Source organism: Camelina sativa, chromosome 19 (genome assembly GCF_030686135.1).
Source record: "Camelina sativa cultivar CO46 ecotype springtype chromosome 19, ASM3068613v1".
NCBI classification, from domain to species: domain Eukaryota; kingdom Viridiplantae; phylum Streptophyta; class Magnoliopsida; order Brassicales; family Brassicaceae; genus Camelina; species Camelina sativa.
This window is the reverse complement of record NC_141898.1, coordinates 23914407-23933456: the sequence shown is the minus strand read 5'-3', so window position 1 is coordinate 23933456 and position 19050 is coordinate 23914407. Positions and strand designations below refer to the sequence as shown.

The following is a 19050-nucleotide window of genomic DNA, read 5'->3' as shown; positions in this document are numbered from 1 at the left end:
TTTAAGCTTTTGATTGTTTAGTTTTGCCACTAGAAATTGGTATATTGTAGATTTACTCAAATAAGTAATTTCGCCTTGTTAGAACAAGAGGTTTAGGGAATTGTTCTCTTGTATTATTTATATGTATGATATGACATAACATATATATATGGATACATATTAGGGTTTACAAGTCCACTAATGGACATCCATACAATACTAGATATATTCATAACACTCTCCCTTGGATGACCATTATAAAAATGTAGTCCCAAATGCGCATATGAGATGCTGCCTCGTTAAAAACCTTACCAGGAAAACCTAGTGGGAAAAACCATGGTTAAGAGAAAAAGAGTGCAGCGCACTTTTACTCCCTCTCATGAGTACATCACTTGAAATCTTCGAGATGACCGATCCAATATGATGAAATAGCTTCTTAAAAGTAGTGGTTGGAAACGCCTTGGTAAATGGTTTGCCAAATTTTCACTTGAACGAATCTGTAGTAAACGTGTATCGCCATTCTTCTATTGGTAATGGGTCTCGCAAGTGACTCATCTTTATCATTATCTTTGTTTCTCACAATCTCATCAATGTATTTCAAAGACTTTGAAGATGATAGTCTTTCACCATTGGAATCATAATATTCCTTTTGAGGTGTTTATCTTTCGCGTGTTCTTTGTTGTCTCGTTAAAAACCTTTGAAGGAAAAACCCATTGGGATAAAAACCATAATAAGGGAAAAAGAGTACAACCACAATTATGATCATATTTCTCCCCTTGAAAGCATCATCTTCAGGTTATGCATTATGATCATATATATCATCTTTTCTAACTGTTATAAACAGAGCTTTAGTGTATAAAACACATATGATCATTATATATTCTCTCGGGTCATTGGAGTTCAAGTCATTTGAACCCCTTTCATATAGAATATATATTTGAACTTTAAGCCCAAATATTTTTTTACATACAATCTTCCAAACAATCATCTTATACATAGGAGTTATTCATACTCTCCTTGTAAAACTTTCTCTTTCAACTCTTCTTCTTATTATGGTACTACAAGACCATTTTTCTATGTAAGATGATGTAAGCATCTTGAGATAACATCTCTTTCATCAGATGCCAAATCTGTAACCTCAAGAAATTTCATGAAATATCTGATCTTATACAATCTGATTTCTCCATCTTTCAGGAGTAATATTTCATCACTTATTATTTCTCCATATATTCCTTGGTATGTAAATATACCGGAAATCAGATAACAAGAACCACTTGTAAGTGGTAAAGTGATAAGAGACACATATAATTTTTTCTTTTAACGAGGTTCAGCAAAGGCCTACGTCCTCAAACTTTCTTGAACATACTTCTTGAACACCTCCGGTATTGTTGTTCCCTGGATCAGAAGGTCATGTCCGCGAGAAACCGGAAAGATGAGGCTACTCCTGCCCCTCTCCAAACCTTTTGCCGCCGCGAAGACCTGGTACTCCAGTCTCTCGCCGAGCCTATTCCCACCGGTGCCCAGAGGCTCCAATCGGAATGACTACTCGCCAGTTCGCCGCCACTCCATTGCCACCTCCGGCTTGGATGCGATTCTAGGGTTTCCGATAATGGACCTACATCCATGTTTAGGCCCAGTTATCACCTTTGGGCCCAGTACCAAAAACACTGCTCCACGCTCTCATCCTTTAAGGCCCAGGTCGGTATCCTTAACTTACTTGCGAATGTTATCCTTCGGGTTGCATCCGTTTCATTATCTTGAACACCTGCTGCCGATGTTTGCTTGGCCATTGCCCTTTAAATATGTGATTTCGCTGACCCACCCTCGACAATATATGACTAGTGTTAGAACTTCCCTACCTAGTCCTGTTCTTAAAAAGTTTAAGTCAAGTTCAATTCCTTTAGTACCGATTTTCTCTGCTTGGTCAAGTCGAGGTCTCCTCGGTAGCAGAACATTGGTGGCTTTAGAGTTGCTTGTTAATTTTGTTCGTCGGGGTCGGTTCTCTAACTTTGTCCGGATGCTTACCTCGTGGAAACATAACCATGAACCTGATCCGACAACTTGTGTGAACCCTTGTCTTAAATCCTTTGATCCCCTGTATTACCCACTACCATTAGATCGAAAGCTTGTGTTTGTTGACTTTCTCGAGGACCAAACCGATTACAAGTTTTGTGTGGAATTCATTTACCTCCATTGCCATGTGAGGGATGACCCACCTGCTTTGTTACGGCTGGTTTCCCATTCCCGGCGTTCCCAGGCTATAGCTTCATCTAGAATCATGAGGTATGTTCCTAAAAGCTTAAAGGGTTTTGTTCCCATGCTTTTGAACCGTCTCATGCTGGCACAAACCCCCACAAGCGTCCCCCCATGCTTTCTATGTTTATCTTGAATTATGTTGTAAGAACCCTCCTCTTGTTTGTTGAGGTCTCATTTGAATGAAAATTCTCATGTTTGCCAAAAAAACTTCTTGAACACAATTACAATTAGTGTTCAATCTCGGATTTACACAACTCTAAGATCTTCTCTTAGATTGTTCCCGATCTATTTTCAACCCACTATAAGATCTTTAAGATCAACACACATGATTCTCTTATAGAGATAAACTCTCACCCTTTTCTCTCCAAAGGTGTCAAAAGGCATTAAGACTTTTTCTTGCTTTTACAATATTCTCGAGAACTATAAAGTATTGCTTCTAGCAATATAATCACTGTAAGGGCTACTTTTGAATGTTTGAAAACTTTCTGGATAGACTGAATCAAGTCTTGCTCTTATTTCAAACTCATAAGGGATTGACATAGTTGCTTCCACCATATGAGAGTGCATTCCTCATAATATATATCAAGTATTTATGAGAATCATTGTACTACTACATGTACTTTATTTCTCATAAAGATCCTTTTTTGTCCCACTCATTTTACACTTTCAAGTGTAAGGACTACAACTCCAAATATTATCTCTTTAAGAGACTGAAACTATTTCATAGTTACTTCTTTCAATGATTAACCAATAATTCCTTGTGTACACTTTTCAATAAAACTTTTCTATTAACCGCGGTTTATGATCCTCGATTTTTATCCATAACATCATCAACTGCAACACTGCATGTAAACATATTTACGACGTCGATTTGCCTTTTTGGTTCCTTTTCATTCTAGACATGACTTAACTTGTTGAGATTTCCTTTCATTATGATTCTCAGGTACCTGAATCTCTTTCTTACTCATGTCTAAGTCTCTAGATCTCTTCTAGAGAGAGTTTTGTTTATAACTCTCTGCTTCCTCGGTGCCATATTAATTTATAGTCCTTTTCTTTTCCGAGGATACTTATATTTGGAACCATAAGTCTATCACTCTTCATGCGATCTTTAGACTTAATAGCAGTTGATCTTATCCTTCTAGGATATTAATTTCAATTGGAGCACAGCTGGTATATGTGACTTTGTCACTCATGGTCAGAAAATGCCTTCTAACATATTTGCTAAACTTTGCAAATAAATTATCTTTTTCAATTTCTAGCGCACATTTCAAAGTACGAGGATCCAGATAATTTCTCCCAATATATATATTTTCCAGCTGTTTATTTTCTCCCCCTCATGTTGGAAAGACTGACTCACTGAACCAACAGTCTTTGCATCTCGAGATATTCAATCATCAAGAGAGATTTATATCCAACATATTTCCAACATTCTTTCAAATCCCATCTTATATCGCTGTGGTGGAGCAACCAACATGTATAACACATTTAGATGGAATATATCTGGTTTCTGACCCAAACCAGTTATAGTGGGGAGTATTCATAATAATTCGTTGGCCTGATGCGAATTTATTGACATCTAGAGTCATTTTTGTCAATCACATAGCCTGGTTTCACCACCATTATCAATTAACCAAATACTCTCGCAAACTCCATGTTGCAAGTTAATAACAAACATATATAGTGGATGATCAGTCCACAATATCGCTTTGTATACGTACCTGAAAATTGACATTATCCAAATTCATGGGGTTGGTGAAAGCCATATAATCTCGGCTTGCTTTGTAAAGCAGCACACATAACACTAGGAAAACTCTTTAGGTTCTCCAATGAATCTTTTCAGAAATTTTTGATTATTCTTTCACATCACTGCTGAATCGGAATGGCTTAACCGGTCATGCCAAACAGTGAGATTTTCACAAAGCATTTTATCTTCTAGATAATGCATGTAATCTCTAAAATACTTTTATTGCCTTGGGTAATACTTATGATTTCAAAGTATTTTTTCGCATATTGTCTCAACATGATTACTTTTCAAATCCTCAAGATTTGCTTTTTCATATGAGTGATTAAACTCATTTTGGGTGTGAACATAATCTTATATTTGTTCCATCACCTCTGTATGTGGGATTCATGAATTCTCTCCCTCGAGATGATGACACTTCATGTCTATCAATCTCGTTTTGAATTCCACTTTGTAATCAATAACATTCTCAAATTGGTAATATATTATATCTTAGACCTTTTCAACTTTGAGACTAATTGGGAGATTATAACACATAATTATCAAATTATGTTCCCATAGGCAATAGTATATATACTCTTCAAGAGTTTTCAATACTTTTTCTACTACTTCTTATTATTGTAGTAGAATAGTGGAAATTGTATCACACTAACTTCTTTCATCATCATCATATATAGATGAGATAAGTAACTCATGTACTTATTATTCACTTTTAGTGGAGAAACTAGTCAACATTGATTGTGACTTTATATATCTTATCTACATTCATGGCCAGTATTATAGCAACTTTTGCAGTGACCTTTTTTTTCTCTTTTATAAGATAAAGTCATATTCATTTCAGAGAATAGACCAAATCAATCGGATGTGATTATTCATCAGCATCAATTTTACTTAGTCACAAAAAACAAAAATTTTAATTTTGTTAAAAAAATATTTTCCACTATATTGTGTCTATATGACAACAATATTTTATGACAAGTAGAATATATTTTCTCTTCTATATTTTCAAAAATAATACTATCTTCTATTATAATCTTGGTTATAATCAGAATTAAGATGTTTGTATATATTCTTTTATAGAGTTTTAGTCATTTACTTTTTTTTAGATTATTCTAAAGAATAAGTGAATTTTTATGGTCATATACTTGGACTTAAACCTTCTCATAGAATTGATGCCAAAATATAATCAATCAGCATTATTTAGTAATTTGTTACTAGATTTCCAATTTATTTACCAAAGAAGGTTGGAGATATGATTTAAAATATTCATTATGATATTTCATCATGATATTATATCTAATCTAATCAGATTTAAATTTGTAATTAAACAAATAAAGTAATTCACAAACATTATAACAATCATATAAATGAATGTTAAATAAGTATTAAGCATCATATCTTTATATATATATATATATATATATATATATATATATATTAGAGATCTTTTATTAAATGTATTTAAAAATATGTATATATATAAATATATATATATATCACTTTTATATATTTTTTTAATATAATTTTCATAAAAAGGGTTTTTTTTTTCTTCTTAAAATCAGTAAAATAAAATTTTGGGTCTTAGGGCCAAGCAACTTTGCCCAACCCCTCTAAGCAGGTGCTAACTATAACTATAAGCGTGAGAGATATTTTAAACATGAAAAATACTTATCTCAATAGGAAAAATGATTGGAATTCGGAGACACCTTGGCTATAGATTTTAGCGGAAGTTTATCGATCATATACTCGATCAGTCGATCAGTAGAGCCGTTTTCCTCTAACGATTCTTTGCTTAATAATCCTCCTTTACTTCAAAACAGGATGCAATCAACATATGGATCAAATCATTACTCATATTCAGAACACACGATTAAATTGACCATACAATAAAATAATAATGTTTTCAGTTCGTGAGAATATGAACCAAACCATACATAGTAATAAACATGAGTCGATCGACTACAAGATATATATTTCTTCAACTAATATACAGGTTTATTGATATGCACCGCAATTAAATAATATAAAACATGAGTACTTCACGTATTGAGCAATCAATAAGAAAAAACCAAACAACGTGAATGATCCATAACAGAAGAGTACACAATAAACAATTCTAAATAATATCAAACCGAACCATTGTAAGTGGATAACAAATGGATCTACTTGTCATGCCATAATTTAATCCACAGATTGAATATTAACGCAAACAGATCTTACTAATAATACAAATTAAATAGAGCTTATAATGTCGTAATTAATGGATCTGTACATAATTAAACATTTACAAATTAAACCAGTGGAAGGTAAAGGGTGATCATGATTAAGTACATAATTATTCATTCCACGTTATGACAAAGCATACGATGAGTACAAAATTATGAATACTTATCTCGATCAAACCGAAGACGTTCAGATCGGAGACACCATCCACGGGGAACATAGGAGTTTTCGGTAGTATTTTCCGGTGGGAAAACACAACGTTGACGGCTAGGTTTTTTTTTTACAAAACGGCTAGGCTAGGGGTTAGAGACTCGTGCTGATAACGTATTAGAACAAGAGGTTTAGGGAATTGTTCTCTTGTATTATTTATCAGTACCATATGACATAACATATATATAGGGATACATATTAGGGTTTACAAGTCTACTAATGAGCCGATAATGGGCATCCATACAATAGTAGATATATTCATAACACGCCTCACTTTCTTATTTCAAGATCTTTTTAACTGATGATTTGTATTTTTAGGTGGTCGACGATTGCTATTTATATTCCGAAGAATGAAAGATAATAGCTTAACCGACAAGTTAGGTCGAGTTTGAGTTCAGTTTGGTTTCATCTATTTTAGATTTTTGGTTTATCAAGTAGTTTTGGTATGAATTGTGTGTGATGTAAAAAGCTCATTTTAGTTGTGCCAAGCTAAAAGGGTGAACTCCTTTGATTTTGAGTTTAAAAACTCTCCCAGGCACATTCCCCAAAAAAGACAAAAGAAGAATGATAGAGTCTTCTAATCAGATCTCATCTAACTCTTCCTTCTAAAATAAGTATTGTTCATCGGTCCTTCCCCAACCATGGCAAGCTCTAACGATCTAAGTGTGTTTTTCAATGACGTATCCTTCTTGCAAATGCTCCTCCTCACCTCCCAAACTGCCTTTTCACTGTAATTCATCCCCACTAGCGTGCTTTTAAACCTTGTATTCCTGTTTAACCCTTGCAAACCTTCTGTGAAACCTATCTCACCAATGCGAAAACCTTTCTGAAAAACGTATTCGCTTATTAACAACTTCGGAAACCTTCACCCTGCTTTAACCCCTGATAAAGAACGAGTCATGGAAAAGAGATTGTCTTACCACTAGAAAGGTGTGACAACCCGTCCCGCGGACCCCACTATCCCCCTCTAGCTATCCCAACAAACAGTCCGTGGACCCTACTAGCCCCCCGCTACCGTCCCAACGGACCCCAAGCTGGCCCTGCAGGGCATCGATCATAACCCATCACTGTGGATATCCCAATCCACCAGTAGGTTATTGGTGCGCCAGGCGTTCCTCGAATCCTGGTCCCCACCCTTTAACAACCTTCCCATAGGACAAGCTGTCACCAATTCCTTTCTGGATAGAACTCCAATGATTCCCCAAGCACTACTAGTAATCCGAAATGCTCCAAATAATCGTTAAGGAACTTGGTGAATTCTAGGATCTTGAGATTAATGCCTCGTCTGCAAAAATCAAGGTGTTAATCAATGGACTTCCACCCCTAACAAAAGAAACAGTGTAGAATTCCCAAGTGGAGGAAAAGTGTTTGTTTCCCTGGACTACAAAGGGGTCAAGAAGTATTGCACCTACTGTCTTTGACTAACACACGAAGAGAAAGAGTGTCCAGGTTTGGTAAAGGAAACAGAATTGAGAACCAAACAAGCTGCTACCAACCTTAACTCTACTCCAAAGCCAATACAATACAAATACAAAGAAAATTAACTAAAACCGACACGCATTCTATCAACAGTGTTTTCGCGAGTAAACTGCAATTGCAAATTAGCATTTAGTACAAGTAAAATTTACATATTTTTTTAGAGTTAATGTAAAAAGCTGTTTTTAAAATTTTGTTCTCGCCACTATTTGTAGGTTTTCTAGTACAGCAAGTTAGACAAATGCAAAAAAAAAAAAAAAAGTTTTAGAGATGTTTTAGGTTTCTACCTTTTTAAACGGTGTGAAAACCTACCATATACAGTAGAACCTCTGTAAATTAACACTCTTTAAATTAATACTCGCTATAAATTAATAAATTCTTCCGGTCCCGACTTGGGTCGATATAAAAAATGACACATTTCGATAAAATAATAAGATAATAATTTTTTTGGAAATCTCATGTAAAAATATGGTCCCATCAATATCATAAATTAATAATCATATAAACTAATATATATATATATATATATATATATATAAGAAAATCTAGTGAAATATGATTATATTATTGTTTGTCTATTCTTAAATTTGCATTCTTGTTGGAGCTCATCTCTAATTTTTGTTTGTTGTTGTATTTTCAAATCGCATCCATAAATTGTGAAGAGTCATAGATGCAATAATTGCTTCTTTAGTAATTGGTTTTAAAGGTACCGCAATATCTTCTGCGACTTCATCATTACCATGAAGGATAGTAGTAACAACTTTTTCTAAACTCTAAAATTCTAACATTTCTCATTTTTACCTAGATAATCTATTAAAAAATTGACATTCATCCTATTACGATAACCAAGATTATAAATTAAGAAAATTTTTTAAAAATGTGAATGATAACAAAAGTATCTTATTTTGTAATAGAAAAATTTTCAATATGAAAGTGAGAAAATATCTATATAAATTAATAATTATCGATAAATTAAAATCTCTATAAATTAATAAAATTTCATGGTCCCGACCTTATTAATTTATAAAGGTTTTAGTGTAGTATGCTGAGTACTTTATAAATCCTTAAATAAACAGGCCCATTTCATAAGCTATAAAACATGGGGCTGATCCGATCCAAAATGCGCACGCACGTGTAACAACCGGCCGATAGATAAGGGAGCTGACGTGGCGAATTAAATGTCATAATCAGAAATTAGGAGTTAATTAGATCTCGCAATTTAGGGTTTTCAGTCTTACCCTTTTTGATGATCAAAACGGCTTCGAGTTTCTTTTTTCTTTAATTACCTTTTTTCTCTGATCTAATGGCCATGGAAGATCAATCGGCGGCGAGATTTACCGGAAAAGTTAATTGGTTCAGCGATGGTAAGGGCTACGGTTTCATCACTCCCGATGTTGGCGGCGAAGAGCTTTTTGTTCACCAATCTTCAATCGTCTCCGATGGTTTCCGTAGCTTGACTGTTGGTGAATCGGTTGAGTACGCGATCACGCTTGGAAGCGACAGGAAGACTAAGGCCATTGATGTTACTGCTCCAGGCGGCGGTTCTCTTAACAAGAAAGAGAATAGTTCCCGTGGTGGCGGCGGTAGTTGTTTTAATTGCGGTGAGATTGGTCATATGGCTAAGGATTGTAGCGGTGGTAGTGGTGGGAAAACCTTTGGAGGTGGCGGTGTTCGTAGATCTGGCGGCGGCGAAGGTGAATGTTACAAATGTGGTGATGTAGGACACTTTGCTAGGGATTGTACTAGGCAGAGCGGTGGTGGGAACTTTGGAGGCGGAGGTGGCGGTGGCGGTCCGTGTTATACTTGCGGAGAGGTTGGTCATTTGGCGAAGGATTGTCGTGGTGGAAATAGGTATGGAGGTGGTGGTCGTGGATCTGGCAGTGATGAATGCTACTTGTGTGGTGGTGTTGGACATTTCGCTAGAGACTGTAGGCAAAACGTTGGAGGTGGCGGCGGTGGTGGGAACACTTGCTATACCTGTGGCGGAGTTGGCCATATTGCCAGAGTTTGCACCAGCAAGAGACCTTCTGGTGGTGCTGGTGGTTGTTACGAATGTGCAGAATCTGGCCATATGGCTCGTGACTGTGATCGGAGAGGAAGCGCAAGCAGCGGTGGTGGAGGTGGCGGTGGCAGTGGCAAGTGCTTCAACTGTGGCAAGGAAGGTCACTTTGCAAGGGAATGTTCTTTGGTTGCTTAAAGCAAAGAAGAGAGTAATGTTCATATACCTCTTTGTTTTCTATTAATCTTTCTACCTAAGGCTCCTTTTTGGTGTAATGACTATAGTGTGATTGCTAGAGTCGTTTAGGATGGTTTCTTTTGGCGTTTTTTTTCTTATGACTGGTATTTGCAAACCTATTCACTGCTTTTGTTGATCCTACAAGTTTGAGACTTGGATGATATGTGTGTGATTCCATTAGTTGCAGTTTCGTGTCTTTTCTTTACAATGTGTGTGATGTGATGACATAAAAGATCCAATCTAGTCTGTAATCTGTTATGCTCACTTCTGTGTATACCAAGATTGCTAAAACTTGACTGATCTCTTTGTACTATTGTGGGCAAATTTTATATTCAGTCTCCTTAGATCTTGTTTTAGGAAACTCTTGTAGTGCTTATTGCATTTGTGATGATTCTTCCCGATTTAGCATTGGAAATCTCACGTCTACTGTTATAACAAATTGATCGTCCTACCTAGATTGAAAGAACCTATAACTAAAGTATGAATTTAGATTGATATATAGCAATAAATAAACATGTGTGTCATAACATACCCAAAGACAAGCTTCAATTCTCGTTGACCCAACCCCAACACATCCCATAGACCCACACAATTAACCTACACAATAAGCAAAAAGTGAAACATAACTTTTTCCCTAACAAACAAAAGAGACCTTTTTCTTCCTTTAAACCTTAAATCTAAATTTCTAGTTTTTAATTTAGCAAGATGATCAACAAATAGCATAAAAACGAAAATGTAAAATTGTAAAAAGGGGGAATTAAGTAAATAAATAAAAAACTTAATTCGCAGTTTCCATTATTCAAGTTTTAATACTGAAATAAAGGAAATAATCAATGAATCTGCAGTGTGCCGACTCATCATATAGTAGTACAAATTTATTTTTATGGAACTTTCCATTACACAAATCCCCAAATTCTCTTATAAATATAATCTCCAACTTCTACTTTAGATCTTACAATACAAAACATCTCATCGGAACAATGGGTTTGGCTAAAGTCTCGTCCTTTCTCCTTGTGATTCTGTTTCTCATCAATGGTGGTTCCTCCACCACTTTCACCATCGTTAACCAGTGCAACTACACCGTCTGGCCGGGACTTCTCTCTGGCGCCGGCACCGCTCCATTACCTACCACCGGTTTCCAACTCAGCTCCTCCGAGTCACGACTCATCTCCATACCCGCCGCTTGGTCCGGCCGCATATGGGGACGCACACTCTGCAACCAAAACGAAACCACCGGGAGATTCACTTGCGTCACCGGCGACTGCGCCTCGTCCCAAATCGAGTGTTCTGGTGCCGGAGCAATCCCTCCAGCTACGTTAGCCGAATTCACACTCAACGGCGCCGAAAATCTCGATTTCTACGACGTCAGCCTCGTGGACGGTTACAACTTACCAATGACAATCGTCCCTAACGGCGGAGCCAACGGAGTCGGTAAGTGCAACACCGCAGGCTGCGCGGCGGATCTCAACGGTGTGTGTCCGGAGCAGCTTAAAGTAACGGTTGAAGCAGCTGGAACGACAGGTGTGGCGTGCAAGAGCGCTTGTGAGGCGTTTGGAACGCCGGAGTTTTGCTGTAGCGGCGCGTTTGGAACGCCGGACACGTGTAAGCCTAGCGAGTACGCTGTTTTTTTTAAGAATGCTTGTCCGACGGCTTACAGTTACGCTTACGACGACGGTACAAGCACCTTTACTTGCTCCGGTGCTGATTACGTCATCACTTTTTGTCCTTCAGTTTCTTCAATTTAATATATTTGTATTAAATTTACGGAATAAGGAAATTAAATCGGAAGTGAATTTTTTTGAATTTACGTCATAACTTTTTGAATTTTCAAATAAGGAAGTGAATTTTTTTAATATGTTAACGCACTACACCGCATAACTAAATTATAAATTAATGTATTTTAAATAATATTTTTAATTTATTTAATTTTCAAATTTCCAATTAATTAAATTTTATCTAATTGATTTATAATTTTGTTTATAATATTTTTTTTTCTTTTTACGTTTTATACAGTTTATATAACCTAATTACATTAAATTTGTTATTAGATATAATATAAAATTTTAAAACACTTAGTTTTGTTTTCTATAATTAAACAGAAGTATATGTATATGTTAGTTTTGTCTCTATGGTATGTTAATGTATATTTTTATGTGTATACAATTACTTTTTTTTGGAATATTAAGAATGTGTTGTAGTATGTGTAATATTTTGTAGTTCATATACTAAATAATTTATAAGTTAATTTTCCAAACTATGGCTACAAATCTATAGTATATGAAATAAACTAATAGTTTTAGTGTTGGTTCTATAGTCCAAACATGCCATGCTAGGCGGATCACGCAATATGTTCAAAGATTTTTAATCTGCAAAAACTCATCATACGAAATCCGTGAAAGTAAAATATAGTATGTGAGGCTAAAAGTCACTTTTTCTCAAATCAGTTTTTCAAATTTTTAAAGAACAATACATCTTCACTCACCTCCTTATAAAATAAGAAAATAAAATCTCTATACATTTAAAATTATGTTTGTTACCTTTTAAAATAATTAGTTTCTATAAAAAATCAAATATAAGTAGAATTAATTTGTTTATTAAATTAATTATTTACTGTCAATGACATGCCTGTAAATAAATGCCAATTTGAGGATTTGTTTTATAATGTCTCCAAAAATGTATATATAGATCTTAGGGAAATTGGTATTTGTTTTATAATGTCTCGAAGTTGATATTATTTCTTTTGGTTGTTCTGAATAATTTACGAATATAATACAACGGTTTTTTTTTTTGACAGCAAAGTATAAGATCAGCTCAAATGAGCCAATTGGTAGGAAAAACGTTTACAAAGGTAATTTGATGTGGCTAGGTTCTAGCACGTCGTGCTAGCTTGTCTGCATTACCATTTTGTGTTCGGGGGACTTGGGCTAGTGTAAAGGATAGGAACTCCTCCTTGTCCACCTCAATCTCATCCAAATATGTCTTGAAGGCAGGCCACTCGGATGGCGAAGACACCATCTTCACCAAATCAGAACAGCCTGTGAGAAAAACAACATTTTCAATATCCGCCCCAATCATACAGCGCATTGCCCATATTAGAGCTCCACTTCTGCATGGAAGGGTGACAAGCTACGACGAAGGTTAGATGCACCCATAGTGGGAGATTACCCCTCAGGGGAAATGCAATACCATCCTCGGCCTGTATACTGGTCAGTCACCTTCCAAGATCCGCCCACATAGCATCGAGAACTGTTCGTGTATCTGTTGGCTGGAGCCATTTCCGTAAGCATAGGACCAGTAGTGGGATGAGACCCATTCTGATGAGAGATTTCTACTGTGTCCGCTTGTGCCGAGAACCAAAGTTTTGCTTCCTCCTCCGCTAGCTGTAAAATTGCTAGCGGGTTGGGGTCCAAATTGCTAAAAAATTTATCATTCCTGGCCTTCCAAATATACCATAGAATCCATGGGAAGATATTTGCTGAAGGATTCTGCTGGGATCTCCAAAATAAATAGTCCATGTTTGCATAGACAGATTCTGAAGGAAAACAGTCCGGGGATGTCGGGAAGGAGGACAGAGCCCAGACCTGCCAAACCGGAGGGCATAAAAATAGAGCATGATTGATTGTTTCCTCAGATCCACCACAACGGCCACATTCAAGATCACAGGTCATGCCGCGTCGCCGCAGATTAGTTGTGGTCGCCATACAACCTGTAATTGCTTGCCATAAAAAATGTCTAATTTTTGGTGGGCACCAAATCTGCCAGACAAACGCCTATAAAGGAATAATGTTAGGGCCAGAAGCAAATGCAGAGACCTCCTGGTTCTGACGTAAAGCATTATACCCAGATTTAACTGTGTATAGACCAGTCTTTGTCAAATGCCAACCCAACCTATCCGGTGAATCTGGTTTACCAATAGGTAAAGCATAAATAATGGCAACATCCTCCGGCTCGAAAGAGGCCGAAAGTAAAGCCAGATTCCAGGAATGTGAACTCCTGTCAAGAAAGGTTTCAACTCTAAGTGTGGGATCAATAGGCGATCCCAAACACAATGCTGGTCTCGGGGATTGAGCAGGGATCCAAGGATCTGAATAAAATGGAGTCACCGGATCCTACTCGTTTAATGAGTCCTTTGTTTACCAGAGAGCGAGCAGACACCATACTTCGCCATCGATAAGATGGCGAATAAGATTTTATTGGATCCAACGGGTTAGAATGCCTATAGTATCGACCTTTAAAAACCTTAGCAAATAATGAATCTGGAGCTGTGATCAACCGCCAAAGTTGTTTAGCTAACAAAGTGGTGGTAAAATCATCCAAACACCGGAAACCCAAACCTCCATCAAGCTTATCAACACATAACTTATCCAACACTAACCAGTGTAGCCCTCGTGTGTCTCCGGAAGCACTCCACCAAAAATTGGAAACCGAGCTAGTGAGTTTCCGTGTGACCGTTTTCGGGAGGCGGAAGCATGACATGACAAAGGTAGGGACGATAGTCGCTACTGATTTGATCATTACCTCTTTCCCCCCCTAGACAGCAACTGGGCAGGCCATCCACCTGTCCGTATTTGCAATCGATCCTGGACAAATGAAAAAACCTTTGTTTTTGAGCCTCCTAGGCTCTTAGGGATGCCCAAATAAGAGCTCATAGCACCCAAATTGGTGATCCCCAGTATTCCTTTTAGTTCCTCTTGTAAGACCGCATCAACTGTATGCCCAAATTGAACCGAAGATTTCTGAAAGTTTATTTGCTGTCCAGAAACCCGTTCATACTGTCGAAGGATCCCAAGGACAGTCTCACACTGCTCTTTCGTAGCGCGACAGAAAAAAAGAATATCGTCTACAAATAACAAGTGAGAGACCGCAGGACAAGCAGACGACACCTTAATACCCATGATAAGCTTGAACCGCTCTGCCTTGCGGAGATTGGCAATGAGAACCTCAGTGCAAAGAATAAAGAGGTATGGTGACAAAGGATCTCCCTGTCTAAGCCCTCTAGAAGGGAGTATGGACCCATGTGGTTGACCATTTATTAGAACTTTATATTGAACTGATGTAACACACCACATAATCCGAGATATCCATTTTTCGCAAAAACCAAATTTCCGCAACAAATGTTCAATAAAAGACCATTCTACTTGATCGTAGGCCTTACGCATATTTGTTTTAATGGCCATAAACTTACCCTTGCAAGAAGGGTTAGTACAGAGACCATGAAACATCTCTTGAGCAATCAAAATATTATCCGTAATCAAACGCCCCTCCACAAAGGCCGACTATGTCTCAGAGATCAATGCCGGCAAAAAAGAACGCAGACGTTGACGTATTATCTTTGAGATAATCTTATAGCCAACATTACAAAGACTGATGGGCCTCCATTCAGTCAACCGAGTTGGTTTATCCACTTTTGGAATAAGACAAATACTTGTCATATTTAGTCTTTTGTCAAAAATACCATCCTGAAAGAAAGAATTTACCAAGAGCGTTAGATCAGATCTAACTGTATCCCATGCACGCTGATAAAAAAGGGCTGTCATACCATCCGGTCCTGGAGCTTTATCAGGATGCATCATAAACAAAACCTCTTTGATTTCCTGTTCAGTGATTAATCGTGTCAAGAACTCATTAATTTCACCCGTGATAGACGAACACACTTCACCCAGTGTTTCCTCGAAATCCGAAGGGTCAGAGGATGTGAAAAGGTCCTGGAAATAAGAGGCAGCTATGCCCTGAACCTTCGTCTCTTCCGTAACCCAATTTCCAGTCTCATCATAAAGACCCACAATGCGGTTCTTAGCTCTTCTTTTTTTTGTCTGCGCATGAAAATAACTAGTATTTTGATCCCCAAAACGCATCCATTGACTCCTACTCTTCTGATACCAATAAATTTCTTTGTTACGATAAGCCTCACGAAGTTTCCAAGTTAGTTCCGAAATGGTCTCAACAGAGACAGAATCATCTGCCTGGGCAGTTGCCAATTGGTTCTTTAGATCCTCAACAGTTTCCCGACCATAAGGGGCTTGCGCTTTCCGCCACTAGGAGATTGTTTGACGGCATTTAATGATCTTGTCCATAAAATTGCCCGTTGGAATTGCTACCCCAGAATCCCAGCCTTCTGAAATGGCACCAAATAAACCCTCTTTATCAAGCCACCGTCGGTCAAACCGAAAGCAGCTTCTCCCTTTCTGGATTTTATCCTCAAGAAGTGCTAAAACCGGTTTATGGTCTGAGGCTACCATAGGTAAATATTCCGTGAAAGCATTACTAAAGATATCATATAACTTCTCATTGGCCAAGGCTCGATCAAGGCGACAACGGATTAGTTTCTTGTCTCGCCAACCACGCCAAGATAGACTGTCCCCAACCGCAGGAAACTCTAATAAACCACAATGTCGAATCATTGTGTTAAAACCAACAAAGGAGGATGCGTGACAGAGTTTCCCTCCACACTTTTTATGATTGCCTTTCAATTCATTGAAATCTCCAATAAGGAACCAAGGAGAATCTCTAGATAAACCAATTCGCGTTAAACTTTCCCATACTTGGCCAAGGTTTGCTGGAACCGGATCACCATAAACAAAAGTAAAAAAGATTATTTGTCCTTTATAAGTAAGTTCCACATCAATCAATCTATTAGATTCAAATAAAGCTGAAATATCATAATCATTATTATAAAATAAGGCTAAACTGCCACTACAACCGATAGGATACCCCGTTTTTAAGGTTGAATAACAAAAATGACCAACAAAAGATTCCAAACAAGATAAAGGCTGTCTAGTTTCAGATAAAAATAAAAAATCAGGCCTATGCTTCCCCCATAAATCCCTAAGATACCCAATAGTTGCTTTGTTTCCAAGCCCTTGGGAATTCCAATTCAAAATCTTCATTTATTCTGCATTGGTTTAGGTGGCTTTGACCCACCATTTATCCCTTTCTCCTGATCCTAGTTCCTCGGGTTTAGTCCTTCCCCCGCCAAATCATTAGCTTTTGGAGCAGGACGTTTCCTTGGTGTTGTACGCAAATAAACATTCAGTTTCTTAGAAGCAATTCCTTTAAGCGCCAAAGGAGGCTTGGGCTTACGGACCTTATCCACCGGTGGAGCGGACTCAACGTTGGCATCAACATTCATATCGGTGGACTACTCTTCTGCAGAAGCGTCATCACCTTCAGCAGCAGCCGAAACCGAGAGATCCACAGTTGGCTCCTCCAAAGGAGCCTCCACTTCTTCATCACCCTTCTAATCAGCATCAAAAACCTCTGAACCTGGATCTGCGATCCCAACCTGAGTCACCAGCTGCTCAGCAGGAACCTCCGGGTCTTCCCCTGTCTCCTCACGAACCAGTTCTGCACTTGACAAAAGAGTAACCACAGGGGCATTACCAAGGTTTTCGTCCGCCAAATCAGTCTGCATAGCATCTGAATCAAGTGACCATGTACCTAACAAATCGTCAACATGATCAGTGGAACCAGTACCTGGTAGGGTCACAGCCGTACCGGAAGCTACCCCCTCTCCTTGATCAGTATTAGTGACATCCTGAAAGAGAGGTCTCCGAACCCGCTTCAATGGTGGAACGCCAATTACCACAGACTGCAAAGCCCCTTGTTCCTCAGCAATCAGGATTTGTCCTAGTTTAGTTCGTCAACCAGACCTGCTCCAGAAGAAGATGAAGCAGTCGCAGCAACCCGAGTCAAATGGCGGTGGTCATTGAACTTTGCGTAATTGGTGAACCAACGAGATTTTGAGGGGTCACCCGCCTCTCCCTCTGACCGAATCTTTATCCTTGATTCCTGTTTCCCTTTGAGCGGCTGGTGCTTGACATTGGTATGTGCCTTCCCTTTACCCTCCACCTCCTTTACTTTTCCTTTACCTTTGTTCCTATCATTTGTGACCGCTCCTTTATAGCTCTGTAGAGAACGCACCGTATCGTCCTCCATGGGGATATGTAAACCAGGAGTGATCTTAGAAGTAACCCACAAAGGACAGTGATCCACACTGTGGTAGAGGCTGAAACACTTCTTGCAGAAGCCATGAAGTCTCTCATATAGGAGAGTGACAATGGTCTCTTCGCCATTATAAAACTCGATCACCGTTTCAAAGCACAAAGGTTTGAAACCATTTACTGTAACTCTCACCCTTCTACCATCAATATCGATCGCTTCCACTCGACCAAGCTCTGATCCGATACTACGGAAGGTTGGTTCGGCCCAAAATTGAAAGGGAACATCACAAACCTTGATCCAAAATGTTAGATCCTAAGGATATGCCGGATCCACCGTTGGACTCCAGCGAACCATTGACACCCTCCAGCGATCGAAATGGAATGGAGTCATCTGGAGAACTTCCGTGATGTCATCCTCATTGTCGAAATCAAACGGGAACTTTCCAAGGACTAAGTCAGCTCCCACAACCTTCCCTTCTAAATGCCAGATCCTGGGAAGCATGAACAAGAGGGATTTCATGTCCTGCATCCAAGGATTCATACAACGCCCCACGACCGTCTTCGAGTAACCTGCAATCAAAGCCGAGTTATCAAAATATGGGATTTTGATTCTCCGCTTCGGGGCCATCCCCTCTTCACTCTTACCCTTCACACTCTTTCCCAATAGACCACTCTGAGACATGATCGAAAAAACCAAAGAAAACCACCTGCACCAAAGAAATAAGCAAAAGATATAGCCAAATACTGAGAACTCGAAAGCAAAGTTGATGTGATGAGGACTGAATACTGCTATGCATTCCTCTTTATACACCCAAATTTTCCAAAAACCGCGAGCAAGAGATCCCAACAAATTCATGAAGTAATGATAATTGATATTCCCTTGATACGCAACCACCAACATAGTATCCGAAGGCAATACCAAATCCTCCAAAACAGGAAGTCGAATCACAATTATTCACCATGAAAAGCCAATCAAACCTGATCTGATA

General features: G+C 38.2%; 2 protein-coding genes and 1 pseudogene across 2 annotated transcripts; 2 read left to right on the top strand and 1 right to left on the bottom strand.

Annotated features, from left to right (window-relative positions):
* Positions 1 to 9074: 9074 nt before the first annotated feature.
* On the top strand, positions 9075 to 10421 carry LOC104767092 (uncharacterized). Its single transcript, XM_010491123.3, has one exon. The coding sequence runs from the start codon at positions 9189 to 9191 to the stop codon at positions 10080 to 10082; it is 894 nt and encodes a 297-aa protein (XP_010489425.2). The 5' UTR covers positions 9075 to 9188; the 3' UTR covers positions 10083 to 10421.
* Positions 10422 to 10983: 562 nt separating this feature from the next.
* On the top strand, positions 10984 to 11933 carry LOC104767091 (thaumatin-like protein 1 pseudogene; annotated as a pseudogene).
* Positions 11934 to 12983: 1050 nt separating this feature from the next.
* Positions 12984 to 16522, bottom strand: LOC147920922 (uncharacterized). Its single transcript, XM_087501293.1, has 7 exons — positions 16220 to 16522; positions 15599 to 16156; positions 14720 to 15307; positions 14361 to 14465; positions 13934 to 14230; positions 13337 to 13702; positions 12984 to 13247 (listed from the first exon to the last, which is right to left on the bottom strand). Exons 1-7 carry the CDS (start codon positions 16520 to 16522, stop codon positions 12984 to 12986), a joined length of 2481 nt encoding a protein of 826 aa, XP_087357419.1.
* Between the last annotated feature and the right edge of the window lie 2528 nt (positions 16523 to 19050).